The 20,541-nt window shown below is 38.2% G+C and overlaps 1 protein-coding gene across 10 annotated transcripts in view; it reads right to left on the bottom strand.

Moving 5' to 3' along the window:
- Window positions 1-20,541, bottom strand: part of FER (FER tyrosine kinase) — a 453,310-nt gene that overhangs the window by 302,003 nt on the left and 130,766 nt on the right. For 9 of the 10 annotated variants that reach the window (XR_006342861.1, XM_043913752.1, XM_043913753.1 and 6 more), the window contains one exon: window positions 10,053-10,242. Coding sequence is in view for 9 of the 10 variants with exons in the window: in XM_043913752.1 (XP_043769687.1) it covers window positions 10,053-10,242 (190 nt within the window). In the remaining variant the exon portion in view is untranslated. Of the gene's footprint in view, window positions 1-7,492; window positions 9,889-10,052; window positions 10,243-20,541 lie in introns of those variants that run through there. The other variant, XM_043913758.1, reaches the window with a different exon arrangement.

The following is a 20,541-nucleotide window of genomic DNA, read 5'->3' as shown; positions in this document are numbered from 1 at the left end:
AAATGTACTCATTATCAATAGAAACTGTTGGCAATTTTATTATTCACAATTATTATAACAAATTAGCCATGTACGTAAAAGTCTTTTTTGTTCTTCATATGATGAGATCTCTCCTCTGTTTTTTCAAATAATGTATCTGCATTAAACTACCATAAGATAGTCTAGTTTTTTTTAATTTTCAATAACAGAGATTATCAGTTAACACTACATCTATAAATAAACAGTCCAAAAAAAATACACAAAAATGAAATCTAATTAGTGTATGAATAATAATGAAATTGTCAATAAATTAAAATCTGTATTAATTTAACCTTTTTGTGTGAATCTGCACAATGCACTTAACTTCTCTGTTTTTATTTTTTATGTTTATTTTGAGTAATATTTGACTATTCCTAATTTTCTTGGACATGTAGATGGGGGGTTAACATTTAAATCATGACAGAAGGTAACAAAGCCCACAGATAACATAATTACAAGGAAAAGAAGGCCTTGGGGTGAAGGCTAAAATCTGAGGAATATTAATGATCAATTTCATCCCGTTAACTCTGATGCATTCTTGTTAATCAATTATTCATTACAACTTTCTGCCTGCTGAATGTAGATTTTTCAGTATGGAGACTTTGTTTTATTTTTCTCCATCCATGGCACTCAATAAATATTCATGCAAGTTGTTTGACTGTGTTTAATAAGAAGGCAAAGGAAGAAAGGAGAAACAGGGACAAAAGCGCAAGACACAGAGAAAAGAGGAAATCGAGAAAGGGAGGGAAGAAGGGAAAAAAAGGGGGCAAAACCGATGCATACTGAAGACCTTTCTAACGGTGTCCAGGGCTCTATTAGTGCCTCGCCTTTGCAACCCTCGTTTAGTCCTGATGACAATCCTATGAGGGGCATACTACTAACCACATTTTACAGATGAAGAAATTGAACTAAGGTGGGGGGAAGTAAAAATCTCCTTAAACACAATGAAAGTCACGACAGTTTGACTCAAGCTTCCACATTTTTCTCTACCCCATGTGCCACACGGAAAGTCGCTTCAGTCGTGTCCGACTCCGTGCGATCCCATGGACCACAGCCCCCCAGGCCCCTCTGCCCACGGGATTCTCCAGGCGAGAACACGGGTGGGCTGCCATGCCCCCTTCCAGGGCACCTTCCCGACCCAGGGACTGATCCTCTGTCTCCTGCAGGGGCAGGTGGCTTCCTTACCACTAGTGCCGGCTGGGAAGCTGACAGGAACAGGGGGTGCAGACTACCTTTTCAAGTTAGTGTTTTCATTTCCTTTGGAATAAATACACAGAAATGGAATTACCGAATTGTGTGGCAGCTTTTTTTTTAATTTTTTGAGGAACCTTCATACCATTTTCCATAGGGGCTGAACCAATTAACATTCCCACCAACAGTGCCAAAGCATTCCTGCCCATTCACATCCTTGCCAAAAACTGTTATCTATTGTTCTTTTGATAACAGCCATTCTGATCAGAGTAAGGTGATATCTCATTGTGGTTTTGACTGGTGGTTCCCCTATGGTTAGGATGTTAAGGAATCTTGACCTGAATCATTTGGAAAAATCAACAAATTTTTTATAATGTAATCATTATCACCTCCTAACATTCTTTATTTTATAAATTAAAAATCTGTCCATCAAATAAACATAAAGCACATATCTCTAAATACCCTTTAAGTATCAGATCCACTGGAGAATTTAATAATTTAATAAACTAGAGAGCTATTAAAAGTTCAGCATGATAAAAATCCATGCCAAAGGAAAACTGAAAGCAAGAATTTATGAATCTATAAGACTGAAATATTAATGTCAATATTAATATAGTAATTACTATCCATAACTTACATTGTTCTCAGATTAAGAAACTTTTGAATTATTTTAGAGTAAAATCTAAACCTATATAAACTGCACAAAAGCCTCTAAACTGGATCTTACATATAATCTCCACTTATATACATAGAAAAAGTATAGGATTTCACCAAAGCTGTCTTAATAATAACAAAATATTGTAAACCATGTAAACACGTCATTCTTTGTTAGAATCTTACTTCTCTGAGTCAGCATCACAGTGCTCACACTGGTCTGCACGACTGTATGATCTGAATGCCTCCTACTTCTCCAACCCCGCCCCTGCTCCCTCATTCTGTTCCAGGCATACTGCCTTCCTTGGTGTTCCAGCAACACAAGAAACAAACTCCTGCGTCAGAGCCTTCCCGCTGCCTTTCCCACTGCCTGAAATAGTCTCACCCCAGGCAATCTCGCCGTTTGCTCCTTAGTTATTTTAGATCTCTGTATAAACACCACTTGATCAGTGAAGCCCTATTTGACCACCATCCATATAAAACACCTCCCAGCACCCTCTTCTTCCTTCCTGTTTCATTTTTCTCCAAAGAACTTACCACCACCTGATACTATATATATATAAAAATATACTGTCTATCTCCTTCATACCCTCTTCTTCTATCATTTTATTTTCTCCAAAGAACTTACCACCATCTGACTACGTGTATGTGTGTGCGTGTGTGTGTACACACACATACAGATATATAAATTTACTGCTGTCTCCTTAAGAGTGAAAGGTCCATGAGAACAAAATAAAAAGTTTATTTTGTTTACTACTGCATCCTCAGAAGTTAAAATGGAACCTGATATCTGACATGAAATAAATACTTATTTGTTGAACAAATAAATGAAAGAAAGAAGTGTATATTCACTGTTGTAAATGATATTTAAAATATATTAAGCAGAAAAGTAAACAGAACAGTATTGTTATATGCTTTACCACTTATGTCAAAAGAGCAGAAAACATGTAATATAAATTCATGTTTATATTTGCATACAATGCTTTTGGAAAGTTACCTCTGAGGTAGCGAACTGAGGGCTAACAAAAGGACACTTAGACCCCTGTGCGTGCATATGTTCTACATATTCAGAGAAATTAATTATGATTTTTGCCTTCATAAATAAGAAATACAAAAGATAATCCAACAAAAATATCTACAATTCATAATTAAGAACTCAGTAAGTATCTAACAAATTAATGTGAACTAAGGTACATTATTAGAAAAAAAATGAAATAGAAACGTGTTTTAACAGTATTTCATAAAACATACAGTACTTTGCATAATCTCATTTCAGTGTCACAGAAATCCTGGCAGACAAGTTGAGTACACATTTTCTCCTTTTATGGGAAAAAAAAAAACACCTCAGAACGGCTAAGTAACCTCACAGGAGTTCCACAGCAGAGGCAAAGCTCGACTCAGGTCCCCTGTCCTTAGCCTGGCACTTCTCTCGGCACATTTGATAGCAAGGCTTGGAATTAACATCTACCTTATATGTTTAACGAAAGAAAATGTACCTGATGATGAAAACAGGTAAAGCTTCAATAATGTCAATATGACATCTCAATTGAGAGCACGTCAATTTAGGGACTAACTATAAACCTGAAAATACATTGAACACTATGGTAAAACGAATTACCACTGAATCACAATGGCAGACAATATTTAGTCAACAAACAAGATATTTTGTTGGTTGAAATGTAACAAAACAGGATTTTATTGACAGTGCTGTTCAATTAAGCAGAAATCAATAAAATACATAGAGAAGATAAATTTATATTGTGCATTGCTCTAGTAACAGGGCTTAAAATGTACAACTTCAGAAACATCAAAAAGGCAATTATCTTACAGTATAGCTAAAAACATTTAAAAAGAACTCATTCCATGGTGCCATCAATTCTAGATATATTTGACATATAAAGGAGATTGAACAAAAATTATTATATTTGGCCTAATGTACTCACTGCTATATAGAATGTGGTCCACTAGAGAAGGGAATGGCAAACCACTTCAGTGTTCTTGCCTTGAGAACCCCATGAACAGTATGAAAAGGCAAAATGATAGGACACTGAAAGAAAAACTCCCCAGGTCGGTAGGTGCCCAATATGCTACTGGAGATCAGTGAAGAAATAACTCCAGAAAGAATGAAGGGATGGAGCCAAAGCAATACCCAGCTGTGGGTGTGACTGGTGATAGAAGCAAGGTCCGATGTTGTAAAGAGCAATATTGCATAGGAACCTGGAATGTTATGTCCATGAATCAAGGCAAATTGGAAGTGGTCAAACAGGAGATGGCAAGAGTGAATGTCAACATTCTAGGAATCAGCAAACTAAAATGGACTGGAATGGGTGAATTTAATTCAGGTGACCATTATATCTACTACAGTGGGCAGGAATCCCTTAGAAGAAATGGAGTAGCCATTATGGTCAACAAAAGAGTCCAAAATGCAGTACTTGGATGCAATCTCAAAAACAAAAGAATGATCTCTGTTTGTTTCCAAGGCAAACCATTCAATATCACGGTAATCCAAGCCTATGCCCGAACCAGTAACGCTGAAGAAGCTGAAGTTGAATGGTTCTATGAAGACCTACAAGACCTTTTAGAACTAACACCCAAAAAGGATGTCCTTTTCATTATAGGGGACTGAAATGCAAAAGTAGGAAGTCAAGAAACACCTGGAGTAACAGGCAAATTTGGCCTTGGAGTACGGAATGAAGCAGGGCAAAGGCTAATAGAGTTTTGCCAAGAGGAAAGTGGTCCCTTCAGGACACTCTGAAGAAGGATTGAGAAAGGATGAGACCAGTATTTCCAGAGAGAGAGCATTCTGTGTTATAGATCTCCTCTTGTGCATTTGATACAGAAAGTTTAGTAAAGTCCTGCAGTCAAGTCGGGAAGTGCCCTTCCCTGGCAGGTCCCAAACTACAGAACTCATTTCTCCTTGGAATGTACTTCGAGGACACCAAACTCTTGACTTTCAACCGCCTCACTGGCCATTCCTCCTCAGTTTCTTGCTGACTCCTCCTTGTCCAGATCTAGCTTGCAGTGCCCCAGAGTGCAGCCCTTGCTTCCCTTTTCTTCTCTACCTTCTTTCACTTGGTGACCTTGTATGGTCAAATACTTTTAAACACCATTTGATGCCTGCAACTCTCAAATGTATATCTCCAGTCCAAAACACACTCTGGAACTACCAAATTTCTACACTGATTGGGTGTTTTTCAGTTTTCTTTCTTTTTGGAAAGACAAATGGAACCCGTGCTCTTCTTCATCAAGGCCGCTCTGCGCGTAGTCTTTCCACGCACTTGAAACAAATTCTATTCCTCTAGAGCTCCTCCTCAAAACCTTGCAATTGTCCTAGACTCCTTTCTCTCACACCCAACACTTAACCCACAGGAAATCTCATGGGCTTCCCTGGTGGCTCAGACGGTAAAAGCGTCTGCCTGCAATGCAGCAGACCCAGGTTCCATCCCGGGCTTGGGAAGATCCCCTTGGGAAGGAAGCGGCAACACACTCCAGTACTCTTGTTTGGAAAATCCCATGCACAGAGGAGCCTGGTGGGCTCTAATAAAGTCCATGGGGTCACAGAGAGTCGGACATGAATAAGCAACTTCACTTTCACTTTCAACCATCAAAACATACTCAGAACGAATCACTTCTCACTGCCTCCCGTGACACCATCCTCACTCTAACTGTCATATTCTATCACCTGCGTTGATAGGTAAAAATATCAGAAAAAAGAAGAATAAAAAAAAAAATAAAAAAATATATCAAAAAAAAAAAGAATAGGTAAAAACCCTATTCTTCCAGCCTTATTACCTTTAAGTATATTATCGACACAGCGATCATTGAAATCACAAGTCAGAGTGTGTCAATCTTAAATTATAACCTCCTCATCCAGTGGCTCCCCCTTTCATTCACAGAAAACGCGTGACCCTTCATTATGTTCCCGGGACCTGAGACCTGCTCTCACCGCTTCTCACTCTCATTCCCTATCCTCTCAGCTCCCCCTGCTCAGAGCTCCTCACTGCACCCCAGACAGTCCAGATATGTCCCTGCCTTTGCCTTTGAAATAAACACATCCTCTGACTAGAATGTTCTTTCCCCAGAAATTAAGCAGTTTAGTTTACTAGCTTCCCAGTTCAAGGTTTTGGTCAAATGTCACTTTCTTGTGTAAAAATTGATCAGTGGATGCCTCTGCATGGTAAGCATGAGATATTTTATTTTATCTACTATTTTTATTTTATGTAGTAGGAATATATTGTATTTATTTAATAACATTCACTCTTTTGCAGTTATTAAAGCAGCATATATCCTGCTTTGTTTTTATGCCCTGGCATTTAGCATCTTCCAATATAATATATAGTTTATTTATTAAGTGCCACTCAGCATAGAATGTAACTCCCAAGAAAGAGTCTTCATTAGTTTTATTCACTATTACAAGCATCTGAAAATATCTTTGACACACAGTAGGTGATCAATAAATACTACTTTAAGTGTATAAATGAAACATACGTGTCCACAAGTAATAGAGAACGACTGTGTGATGTTTCTGTTGTGTTAGTTGCTCAGTCGTGTCAGACTCTTTGTGACTCCGTGGACTGTAGCCTGCGAGTCTCCTCAGCCTGCGAGTCTCCTCTGGCCATGAAATTCTCTAGGCAAGAATACTGTAGAGGGTAGCTATTTCTTTTTCCAGGCATCGAACTCACGTCTCCTGCTTTGCAGGCAGAGTCCCGACTGTCTGAGCTACCAAGGAAGCCCTTACTGTTCAACACTTGACATTTATCATTTTCTCCTTAGTATTTTGGCAAAAATTAGACCTAGGTGAAAAAGACAACATTAGAGGATCGGCTTCCCTGGTGACTCAGACGGTAAAGAATCTGCCTGCAATGAAGGAGAATCGAGTTCAATCCCTGGGTCGGGAAGATCCCCTAGAGAAGGGAATGGCTACCCACTCCAGTATTCTTGCCTGGAAAATTACATGGACATAGGAGCCTGGTGGGCTACAGTCTGTGGGGTCACAAAGAGTTTGGACACAATTGAGCAACTTTCACTCTTGCTTTCCTGGCAAAAATGTTTATATTACTTGCCTACACAATTTTTTAGATTTCTGTAAATTAACAGATGGGCCTTAATTCTCATAAAATTAAAAGTTGAAATAAACATCAATACATCTAAGAGCCTAACGAGACTTCTAACCATGTATCTGAATCACCTTGGAATTTTTGTAAGAATATATCATCTATGGCCCATCTCAGCAGAACAGTTCCTTAAGGACGCTCTTGCACAGAAGCAATCACCACTGAGGAGTCTGTGTTTTGGTTAACACCGCCAATAACCAGGAAATGTAGAATAGTTAATGGGCTTCCCTGGTAGCTCAGCTAGTAAAGAATCCGCCTGCCATCAGGAGACCCCGGTTCCATTCCTGGGTCAGTAAGATCCCCTGGAGAAGGGACAGGCTACTTACTGCAGTGTTCTTGGGCTTCCCCAGTGTCCAGATGGTAGAGAATCCACCTGCAAAGCAGGAGACCTTGGTTCGATCCCTGGGTTGGGCAGATCCCCTGGAAGAGGGCCTGGCAACCCACTCCAGTACTCTTGCCCGGAGAATCCCATGGACAGAGGATCCTGGCGGGCTGCAGTCCCCGGGGTCGCAAACAGTTGGACACAACTAAGCGACTAAGTACAGCACACAATAGTTAATACTTACTCTTAAAGAATATTTAGGCCAAGCTTTACTATTTCTCACTGTTATGGTTTCATTTTTAGTTCTTCCAATTCTTCCAATATTCAACTAAATTTTCCTTGTGGAAATTCTTCCAATACTCAACTAAATTTCCCTTATTGAAATACAAAGATATCTTTTATAAAGATAGAATTTATAAAGAGGAAAAACCAATGGGCCTGCTTACCTGAATTTCAAGCATTTTGGTAAAATTACTCATAATGCTTAAAGAGACATTTGGGGAAAAACCATTTATAGTTTTAATATTTTGACTTTTTGAATAAAATGGAAAGTTATATTCTAATTATTACTGAAAGGTTGAATTATGCAAAAATTTCACTGATATATGTGGGAGTATTATTTAGTTGTAAGAACTATGAACTGAAAATAGTTTTTATTTGTTTTATAAAACATACTGTAGAACCTCATTAATTGGCATCAATTGGTGGAAAGTGCTGTTTGATTTATAAAATGTTGCTTTATTACTTTAAACTACACACAGCATTTCTTTGTAAATCGCTTAAAGACTTACTAAAGGCATTGCTCCAATGAATAGATAAGATGTATAGAAACAAACAGCATTTCAGCTATTTAAAATAAATTGGGTGAAATGAAGCACCTGACATCACTTTCTAGAAGTTCACAAGACATTATCAGCATTTAATCAGTGGGCAGAAGAGAAGGCTTGAAAGTACCAGGAAGCAGCTCAGCCTCTAAACTGTCCCATGCTGTGTTTCAGTTGGACTCTCTGCGGCCCTACGGACCCTTACTGGCCTGGCTCCTCTGTCCAAGGGCTTCTCCAAGGCAAGAATACTGGAGTGGGTTTCCATGCCCTCCTCTAGGGGATCTTCCCAATCCAGGCATCAAACCACATCTCTTGTTTCTCCTGCACTGGCAGGAGGGTTTTTACTACTAGTGCCCCTTGGGATCACAAACTGTACTCTTTAAAACACTGTTTATTCATTTATTGAAAAACCTCTTCTTCAATGATTATCAAAGATAAAACGCTAAAGGATTATGAGTTCCTAATGAAACACTTAATGAACTGTTATGTTTTAAATTGCAAACTCTAGATTTTAGTTGTAGTTATAAAATGGGGATATGCTACCCTTTAGTGACAATCTACCACTAAGTCAGGCTATGAAGTAACCACTTCCACAGCCACATGGGGACAAGGAAATATCATAAACCATACTCAGAGAATAAAAGCTTTACTAAGGTCTGAAAGCCAAGCAAAAGAATAACCTTCAGAAATTTCTCTGAAAAAAAAAAAGGCATATACCAAATAGTTACCAAAAATCATGAAATAAGAAAATTAACCTAGTAGGGTCCTTGGTCTATATAATAAGATCCTTATTATCTTATAGGACAGTAAAGGAGAGTAAAAAATTATAATTCACAATGTACTGCATAGATCACTATGGCTCAATTAATTTAAAAATCACAATAATCATGATAATTTAAACACTTCATATTCATATCCAGATTTATCTGGAATTGGAAATTTCAAATGCAATCTTTTTTCCTATGGAGACATTTCCTGTGAATTCATTTAACAATCAAACTATACTACTTAGAAAAACATAAACTAAAAATTATTCAAATATCATCTATAGTATCATTAACTATAACAGTTCTACGTATGGACTGCATCCAGTTACTCAGAAAAAACCAAGGACACAGCTCAGGCTTTTCAACCCTGGCATTGTTAACCTTTGAGGTTGAGTATTTCTTTGTTGGGAATAAGAAGAGGGGCTGTGATGGGCACTGTGTGATATTTAGCAGCATCACTGGCCTCTATCAACTAGATGCCAAGAGCATCCACCAGCTGAGAAAATCGAACATGTCTGGAGATACTTCGAAATGACTCACGGGTGTCAAAATTGTCCCTCGATAGAAACCACCAACATAAGATGAAAGGAGGAGGAAAGGAAGGGGAAGACAGAAAACGTATTTACACCAAGCATTCTTAAACAGTTAATAAATCTATATAAAATAAAGTTGAATTGCTAGTTGCTAGATTTAAATGTGTTTATTGTAGTTAAAAGATATTTATAAGAAAAAATCTTTTTAAGGAAAATCAATGTTTTATATTGTGAAAACAATAAAAACGTCATCAATCTCAGATAAACGTCTACTGTTCTTAATAAGAAAAAATTAATAAGTATCTTTTTCTTATTTCTTATTTCTACCTTAAGAATAACACCCTACCTTCCTGCTGTATCCCAGCAATAAAAACAATTGCAGTCTTTGTTTTCAGACTTAAAGGCAAGAGAAGAGCTTTTTCCTCTGACTCTACAGGTGGTTTCTGAAAGCGCTCTCCAGGTGACCTGAGGTGCCCGACAAGTTTATTTTGCATTTACACACAAGTTTAATAGGACCTGCATATTAACAAGAGTAACAACTTGTTATAGCAGCCCAAATTAATTTTTGCACTCACTTATTACCCATATACAACTCTCTCAAGTTTCCCCGTCGTTTCCTCTTTCCTTACCATAGACGTAACCGACCGTGCGTCTTCTTCGTAATTGACGACGGGAGGCGGCTCTTTCCCGTCGTTTTCCTGCACCTTTTGCTCCAGCAGTTCTTTCTGTGCTGCAAACTTCGCCTCGGTGCATCTCAGCTGCTGGACTGACTGCTTCAGCTCTTCAAGGGCCTGTTTTTGGCTTAGCAGAAGTACAATGCTAAAAGAGAACACATTTAATATAAGCTATTTCAACTACTTTCAGAAATAAAGACTTTGAAGGAAACTATATACTGTATATATGTAGATTATGTTCCTTTCTTCATTTTCCTCTTTGCAAGAGTCTTTCAGAACTATATGAAACTAAACAGACTTTGAGTCATCACAGTAGTTGTTAAACGCTAGCATTAACAAAATTGAGGGAAGCGTTTGGAAGCAAAAACCAAATTCAAAATGCTTTCAAATTATTACGATCTATGGCACTCATTTTATTTTATAGCTAAACCGTCTACCTCACAAAGTACAGACATTTTGGTCCAGAAATGTAGAGACTAAAGTGAATTAATATGACTGAAGCAGAATCTTAATTTATTTCAAATCTCAAATGGAATATAGCTAAAATCAGATCTGTGCCTAGAGAAGAATAAATCAAATCAAGGTGACAGTTGAAAGCAAGCTGTGTGCCTACTGTGAGGATTGTGTGCTTAGAGCTAGGGAAAGTTTTCCTTACAAGGACTAAACAAGTGTAAGTCCTCAAATCTTTCCAATATACACCACTATAAAGACAGTAGACCTCTTCATTCCTTCTTTAGAGAACTACAGAGGCCACACGTTACCTTATTGTGATTTTTTTTACCCTTCAAGGCTGTCCCTAATAGGAATTTCAAATTAATTTGCCCATCTTAAAGCCATCAGAAAACAGGCAGCAGTGATGAGAAACACCTTGAAAATGCTGTCATATTTAGTATATTAGTATCTGAAAGAACTGTGCCGTGCACTGCTGAAAGCAAGTTAATAACAGATTACAGACAGTCTGGAAAAAGACAGTCTCTTCAGCAAATGCTGCTGGGAAAGTTGGACAGGGCATGTAAATCGATGAGGTTACAACACGCTCACCACACACAAAATAAACTTAAAATGGCCTAAAGACTTAAACGTAAAACAAGATGCCTAAAAACCATAGAAGCGATCATAGGCACCATGGTCCTACTGCATAACATAGAGAACTATATTCAACACTCTGTGACAAACTGTCATGGAAAAGAACATTTTTTAAAAGTATATTTGTGTATAACTAAATCACTTTGCTGTACAGGAGAAATTAATACAATTGTAAATCAATTACCCATCAATTTAAATAACTGATCAAAAACCTGAGAAGATAAGACATAGACTAGGAGAAGAGATTTACAAAAGACATATCTGATAAAGGACTGTTATCCAACATATACGAAGATTTCTTAAATTTCAATAATAAGAAAACAAGCAAACTTCTTTAAAAATGAGCCAAAGACCTTAACAGATAACCTTACCCAAGAAGATATACAAATGACAAATAAGCATTTGAGAAAACGCTTCACATTATATGCCACCAGGAAAACGCAAATTGAAACAACCATGAGAGAGTATTAGACATTATGAGAAAGGCCAAACCCCGGAACACTGACAACGCCAAACGCTGGTGAAGGTGTGGACTGGGATTACTGACTGGGGTGCACAGGTACAGCCACTCTGGAGGACAGGCTGGCAGTTTCCCGCAAACTAGGCATGCTTCCACCATGTGATCCAGCAATCCTATTCCCTGCTGTTTACCCAAATAAGCTGCAAACTTACGCTCACACAAAAGCCCACACATGGATATTTACAGCAGCTTTATTCATAATTGCCAAAACTAGGAAGCAACCAATATGTCAGTCATCAGAAGAAAGGATAACTCCAAGGGAATACTTTTCATGACTCAAAAGAAACAAGCTACTAGACCACTGAAGACATGGAGGACCCTTAAAAGGACATTATTAAGTGAAAGAAGCCAATCTGAAAGGCTACATAATGCATGATTCCAACTATGTGACATTCTGTACAAGGCAAAGCTATATAGAGACAGTAAAAGGATCACGGCTACCAACAGCTGGGGATGGGGGGTGGATGAATGTGTGGGGTACAGAATATCTTAGTAAAAAACACCCTATATGATGCCATAATGATGGGCATACGTCATTATACATTAATTCAAACCCACAGAATGTACAACACCAAGAGTGAAACTCAATGTAAACTACGGACTTAGAATGATAAGAATGTGTCATTCTAGATTCATCAACTGTAACAAATCTGATGCTCTGGTAGGCAGTGCTGATAATGTGGGAGACTATGTGTTGTGGGAGCAGAGGGATATCAGAAATCTCTGTACCTTTCCCTCAGTTTTGCTGTGAAATTTCAACTCCTCTAAAAAAGTCTTAAATTTGAATCATGATACATCAGTACAGATTTAACAGAATGGCTCAGATAAAAAGTAATGACAATATCAAATGCTGGTGAAGATGAGGAGAGATTATCACCAACACATTGCGAGTGGGAATGCATAATGGTATGTGCATGCATGCAAGACGCCTCAGTCGTGTCTGACTCTTTGTGACCCTAGGGACTGTAGCCTGTCAGACTCTTCTGGCCATGGGGTTCTCCAGGCAAGGATACTGGAGTGGGTTGCTCCTCCAGGGGATCTTCCCGACCCATGGATCAAAGCTATGTCTCTTATGTCTCCTGCACTGGCATAGGGTTTATGGGATCTTTCTGCATTAATTCTTCCAATGATATGAGTGAGTGAGAGTCACTCAGTCATATCCAACTTTCTGCAAACCTATGGACTGTAGCCCACCAGGCTTCTCTGTCCATGGGATTCTCCAGGCAAGAATACTGGAGTAGGTTGCCATTTCCTTCTCCAATGGTAATTATCTCCATTAAAAATTAATTTAAAAATATGTATCACTGGGAGTTCCCTGAGAGTCTAGTGGTTAGGATTCAGCACTTTCACTGCCACGGCCTAGGTTCAATCCCCGGTTGGAGAACTGACATGCCACAAGCCACACGATGCAAGCAAAAAGAGAAAAAAAAGTTTCACTACTATTGGCGCTTCCTGTTGGAATGTGAGGTTTTTATTATCTCATCTACCTTGGGTTCTTATATAATCTCTTTTACAAACAGGCCTTTTATAATACTTATTCAGGAGTTCTAAATATCTATTGTGCCATATAAGCAATCACTTGGACATTTTGAGACACTATCCTAACACCAAGAATAGGAAATACATAAATGGAATACTATGCAGCCATAAAAAAGAATGAAATACTGCCATTTGCAGCAACATGGCTGGTACCTAGTGATTATCATACTAAGTGATATAAATCAGAATATAGACAAATATCATATGCTATCACTTACATATAGACTCTAAAACAGAAATGATAGAAATGAACTTATTTATAAAACAGAAAAAGACTCACAGATGTAGAAAACAAACTTATGATCACCAAAGTAGAAAGGTGGCAGAGAGGGATAAGTCAGGAGTTTGGGATTCATATATATACACTCTACTATAAACAATGGGAAACAGATGAGGAAACAGTGGCTGACTTTATTTTGGGGGGCTCCAAAATCACTGCAGATGGGGACTGCAGCCATGAAATTAAAAGACGCTTACTCCTTGGAAGGAAAGTTATGACCAACCTGGATAGCATGTTAAAAAGCAGAAACATTACTTTGCCAACAAAGGTCCGTCTAGTCAAGGCTATGGTTTTTCCAGTGGTCATGTATGGATGTGAGAGTTGGATGGTGAAGAAAGCTGAGTGCAGAAGAATTGATGCTTTTGAACTGTGGTGTTGGAGAAGACTCTTGAGAGTCCCTTGGACTGCAAGGAGATCCAACTGGGTGTTCATTGGAAGGACTGACGCTGAAGTTGAAACTCCAATACTCTGTCCACCTCATGTGAAGAGTTGACTCATTGGAAAAGACCCTGATGCTGGGAGGGGTTGGGGGCAGGAGGAGAAGGGGACGACAGAGGATGAGATGGCTGGATGGCATCACCGACTCGATGGACATGAGTTTGGGTAAACTCCGGGAGGTGGTGATGGACAGGGAGGCCTGGCGTGCTGCAACTCATGGGGTCGCAAAGAGTCGGACACGACTGAGGAACTGAACTGAACTGGACTATAAATAAAGTACATAATCAACAAGGACCTACTGTATAGCACAGGGAAGTATACTCAATATCCTGTACTAACCGACATAAGAAAATAATCTGAAACAGAATGGATATATATGCAGATAAACGAACCACTTTGCTGTACCCCTGACACTAATACATTACAAATCAAGTATATTCCAACATAAAATAAAAATTTAATTTACTAAACAAGTAAGTAAATAGATAAGTATCCTGGCTTTTAATTTAGTTGTTTTTAAGAACAATGAGATTTGGGAGAGATATATGCCGTATTATATTGTTCTAGTCCAAACTTCTTTTAGTTAATACATCTGATCAGAAAATTAAGGAGCAATATTACCTTCATCCAATTAAGTTCACTGAGCTTTATGTATAATGACCATTTCAAATACATTATCATCTTATTATTGTTTAATAATTACCTTTTAAAAAAATTGCTGTAATCACTGATTATTTTATATGCTTACAACACCATTCAACAAAAAAGCTATACATATTTCAGTAAGTTAATTATAATAAATGCATGACTGTATCAAACAAGATGCACAGGAAACTACAAATAAACCTGAAGCGTGGAAAGGATCAGGACTTCTGCATGTGCTGTTTACTCCCATTTCTAACTACTCTTCCCACGCGCTCTTCACTTGGAGGACAGCTTCTGTCCTTAAAGTGAAAGTGTGAGATGCTCAGTCGGGTCCAACTCTTCGCGATCCCACGGACTGCAGCCCACCGGGCTCCTCTGTCCATGGGACTCTCCAGGCAAGAACACTGGAGTGGGCTGCCGTTTCCTTCTCCAGGGGATAGTCCTGAGCCAGAAATCAAACCCAGGTCTCCCGCACTACGGGCACATTCTTTACCATCTAAGCCACCAGCGAAGCCCTTCTACCCTCGGGTCTCAGCAAAAACGCCATTTCCTAGAAGACCCCTGATCACCTATGTTAAGTGAGTGCTCCTCTGTTATCCTCCTACCTGAGCTCCTTGTTTCATAGTAATTACCAAAATGGTTAATTTCTCGTTTTACTGGTCTACTCTACAGAAGCACAAGCTTCATGAGCCATATGCCCATATGTCTTACATTTCACTGCATTCATAGCACCTAGTAGATACAACAGAAACATTCTGAGACAAAAATAAAAAACAGATACCTGAATTTGCAAACCAGAACAACACTCCAGATGGTTCAAGCATTACCTTCACTATAAGCTAGATGTGAATCTTTGCAAGTCTCTGAAAATTTCTGGCCCTCAGATATCACATAATTTTCAAGATTAGACAATCAAATGATCTCTCTAGATTCCACATGGCTCTAAAAGTTATGATTTTATAATGTGTAGAGTATTTCTAAGTACCAGGTGATAACGGTACATAACAATACAAAACTGAATTACCATTCACTTTCTGGAGTCAAATCAAGCATTAAAACAAGTAGCAACATTACCAGTTCTTTATGCCAATGAGTCATAAATGACATATGCTTGGTGTATTTTCCCATAAACTATTTTCTAATACAATAGTCAAGGATCATAAATCAGGAAAAAATGGATATTACTTCCACTTGAATAAATATGTTTTGGAAGTAGTAAATAAAGATATGTATAATAGAGTGACACTTTGTGTTGTATTAAATTATACCATTTCAAAAAGTTGGTTTTATTTCTTTCATCTTATTTCTTTAAATAAAAATTTGCAATAGCTATATTTCAACTAAGACCTGCATTATTTATATAAGCCAAAAATCTGTGTTTCTTAGTGTGAATTTAATGTCACATAAAAACCATTCTTTAAGTTCATTTTTCACTTTATATAATTCAATTATAAGAATCAAAGTTATCAAATGATTTTGCAAGTAGTTTATTTTTTCACTGTTATTATGTTTTGGAAAAACTTATGCCAAATCTAAATTCAAAGGTTTTAACATTAGTCTCTCATATATTATACTTTCATAAGAACATGAGTGCTATTGCTAATAAGTAAAAATTCACATAATTTCATTAATTTGGAGATAACTTAAAAAGGCAAATATATTATATAGGGTATTTTTAGTATTGGGGAAATGTAGTTTTGTTTCATTGTTTTATTACTTTTAATTAACATGATATTTGAAGCTAAAAAATTTCTGGAGTAAAAATAAATCTTTGAAATTAGATGAAAATTGCTTTTAATCATACATTTAAATAAGTATCTGTAGACATATATACAGGGCTTCCCAGTGGCTCAGTGGTAAAGAATCTGTCTGCAATGCAGGAGAAGTAGGTTTGAGCCTTGGGTCTAAAAGATCCCCTGGAGAAGGAAATGGCAATCCACTGCAGTATTCTTTCCTGGAAATTTCCATGGATAGAGGAACTTGGCAGGTACAGTCCATGGGAGTCACAAAAAAGTTGGACATGACTTAGTGACTAAACAGCAACAGACATACATAGAAATAAAAATGTTTAAGAAATATTCAGAAGATGAAATGCAAACATTTACCCTAGAATTCATTTCAGACTGTTTGTTTTGCAAATTATTTTAACATATAGTTCAAAGACAAACTTCAACCCTACCAATGTCTAAATTAATGAGATTTCACAATGACTACTTAGTTATATAAATATACTTAACATTTTCAACATTTTCAAGATTATGCTCTGAAGTTAACAACAAAAACTCCATGATAACAGAGTGCAAACAGAACTTGGGTTAAACCAGACTCATTTGTTGAACTTCCAGACATATTTATCCTTTCTAACTTACTCTCCTAAGAACCCTACTAAAATCATGAAATCAAGCAATTGCTGTGATCAGACAGAAACTTTGGAGTCAGGAACTCATGCGTTTTCTATCCCTTCCTAGGTGTGTGATTTTAAGTTATCTAAATTCTCTAAGTCTTAAAGGTAAAATCCACATAATTACATGGAGAACATAATGAAGATAGCATTAAAGTGAACTAATATATATAAAATATCCAGCATAATATGTGGAATAGAGTAAGAACTCAAGAGGTGTTGTTTCCCACATATCCATCACCCTTTAAGCCTCCTCTCCTCGCATCCCATTCTTATCTCCTGATAAATGTAAACAGGTGGAGAAACGCAGATCACACTGATTATGCAGATGAAGAGAGAACTGAAGATATGAGCCCAGAAAACATACCAAAAAAATAAAGAATCTCACAAATTCTAGGTTAAGATAACCCTTAAAGTTTGTCTCCTCCAACAATATATAACCAGACATGCTGGTGAGAGGCTCCTACTGTATTTCTTTATATCTAACAAAGTTTAAAACAAGTCATTTACAATGTGTACATTTACAAAACTGTAAAAAGTAGAACTACTTAGTCATTGGTAGACCGTGCAGAGATTCAGTTGCAAATAAAGAAAAACAAAAGATAATTATATTTTTAATTTTATATGTGCAATGGTTGATAAAATTTATTTTCATAATCCAAAGGAAATCTAACCCTGATTCAATACTGAAAATTTTCAGATTTATTAAAGGAATATCCAGAGTAACTCATATTTTCCTGTTCTCACCTTTAAAAGGCTCAACAATTTCAATATGACATTTAATACCAAGTTGTAATAAGAGCCATAGTAATAAGTGGGAGTGGAGAAGGAAATGGCAACCCGCTCCAGTACTCTTGCCTGGAAAATCCCATGGACAAAGGAGCCTGGTGGGCTACAGTCCATGGCACTGCAAAGAGCCGGACACGACTGAGCGACTTCACTTTCACTTTAAGTGGGAGAGGTAGGCTCCTACTCATCTGAGTTCCATACTAGAATGATGGTGTTGCCATTCACTAAAATTGAAAAATAAATAAATAAAATACTAAAAGTGAACTAGGTTGGGCTGGGCTGGATTGTATTTAGAGGATTTTTAATTCAGTCTTTTAGACATGAGAAATGTAGGGTACTACTAAGACATCCAAGGAGGCATGTCAAGTAAGCAACCGATTACGTGGGCATAGCGTTCCCAGAGGAAACCTGAGCTCAAGTACTAAGCACGCATCATCTTCGGGGACCACCCGGGGCAGAGCACAGGAAGGAGGGCGGCACGGCCCGGGACCACGCCGTGGGTGACTCCAAAATAAACTGGCCAGGGGGGAGAACGAGCTTATAAAGGAGGAGGGGCCAGAAAGGGAGAAGTAAGAGCTGGTATCTTGGTTCACAAAGGCCAAGGGGAAAGAAGGCAACAAAGATACTTTGAGGAGGTCAAGCAAGACAGTTGCAAAATTTATCGATGTAAATATTGTCATTGAGTATTGTCGGCCTTTACACTGTATACTGGAAAGGCTGTATATAGTCACCTTGCTTATTTAACTTACATGCAGAGTACATCATGAGAAACACTGGGCTGAATGAAGCACAATCTGGATTCAAGACTGCTGGGAGAAATATCAATAACCTTAGATATGCAGATGACACCACGCTTATGGCCAAAAGCATAGAGGAACTACGCTTTCCTCTGAAAGAGGAGAGTGAAAAAGCTGGCCTAAAAAACAACATTCAAAAAATGAAGATCATGGCATCTGGTCCCATCACTTCATGGCAAATGAATGGGGAAACAATGGAAACAGTGAGAGACTTTATTTTCTTGGGCTCCAAAATCACTGTAGATGGTGTCTGCAGTCATGAACTTAAAAGACACTTACTCCTTGGAAGAAAAGCTATGACCAAGCTAGACAGCATTACTTTGCCAGCAAAGGTCCATCTAGTCAAAGCTATGGTTTTTCCAGTAGTCATGTATGGATGTGAGAGCTGGACCATAATGATGGATGAGTTTGGAAGGACTGATGCTTTTGAACCATGGTGCTAGAAAAGACTCTTGAGAGTCCCTTGGACTGCAAGGAGACCAAACTAGTCCATCCTAAAGGAAATCAGTCCTGAATAGTCATTAGAAGCACTGATGCTGAAGCTGAAACTCTAATACTTCGGCTACCTGATGCAAAGAACTGACTCCCTGGAAAAGACCCTGATTCTGGGAAAGATTGAAGGCAGGAGGAAAAGGGGATAACAGATGAGATGGTTGGATGGCATCATCAACTTAGTGGGCATAAGACTGAGCAAGCTCCGGGAGTTGGTGATGGACAGGGAGGCCTGGCGTGCTGAAGTCCTTGGGGGTTGCAAAAAGGAGGACACAACTGAGCGATTTAACTGAATTTAGCTGAAAGGTCATTGATCTTTTTTGTATAGTTCTTCTGTGTATTCTTGCCACCTCTTCTTAATATCTTCTGCTTCTGTTAGGTCGGTACCATATCTGTCCTTCATTGTCCCTATCTTTGCATGGAATGTTCCCTTGGTATCTCTAATTTTCTTGAAGAGATCTCTCATCTTTCCCATTCTATTGTTTTCCTCTATTTCTCTGCACTGATCACTGAGGAAGGCTTTCTTATCTCTCTTTGCTATTCTCTGGAACTCTTCATTCACCTAGAGCCAGACATCTTGGAGTGTGAAGTCAAGTGGGCCTTAGGAAGCATTACCACGAACAAAGTCAATGGAGGTGATAGAATTCCAGTTAAATTATTTAAAATCCTAAAAGATGATGCTGTTAAAGTGCTACACTCAATATGCTAGCAAATTTGGAGAACTCAGCAGTGGCCACAGGACTGGAAAAGGTCAGTTTTCATTCCAATCCCAGAGAAAGGCAATGCCAAAGAATGCTCAAACTACTGCACTACTGTACTCATTTCACATGCTAGCAAAGTAATGCTCAAATTCCTTCAAGCTAGGCTTCTATAGTATGTGAACCAAGAACTTCCAAATGTACAAGCTGATTTAGAAAAGTCAGAAGAAGCAGAGATCAAACTGCCAACATCTGCTGGATCATAGAAAAAGGTAGAGAGTTCCAGAAAAATATCTACTTCTCCATCATTGACTACACTAAAGCCTCTGACTGTGTAGATCACAACAAACTGTGGAAAATTCTTAAAGAAAAGGGAATTCCAGACCACCTTACCTGCCTCCAGAAAAATCTGTATATAGGTTAAGAAGAAACAGAACCATACATAGAACAATGGACTGGTTCAAAACTGGGAAAGGAGTATGTCAAGGCTATGTATTATCACCCTGCTTTTTTAATTTATATGCAGTGTATATCATGTGAAATGCTGGTCTGGATGAAGCACAGCCAGAATCAAGACTGCCAGGAGAAATATCAATAACCTCTGATATGCAGATGACAACATCCTTATGGCAGAAAGCAAAGAGGAACTCAAGAGCCTCCTAATGGAGGAGGAAGATCAAGGAGATCAAACCAGTCAATCCTAAAGGAGATAAACCCTGAATATTCGTTGGAAGGATGCTGAAGCCAAAGCTCTAATAC

Source organism: Cervus elaphus, chromosome 9, assembly GCF_910594005.1.
Source record: "Cervus elaphus chromosome 9, mCerEla1.1, whole genome shotgun sequence".
Lineage (NCBI taxonomy): Eukaryota > Metazoa > Chordata > Mammalia > Artiodactyla > Cervidae > Cervus > Cervus elaphus.
This window is presented reverse-complemented; position numbering and strand designations above follow the sequence as displayed.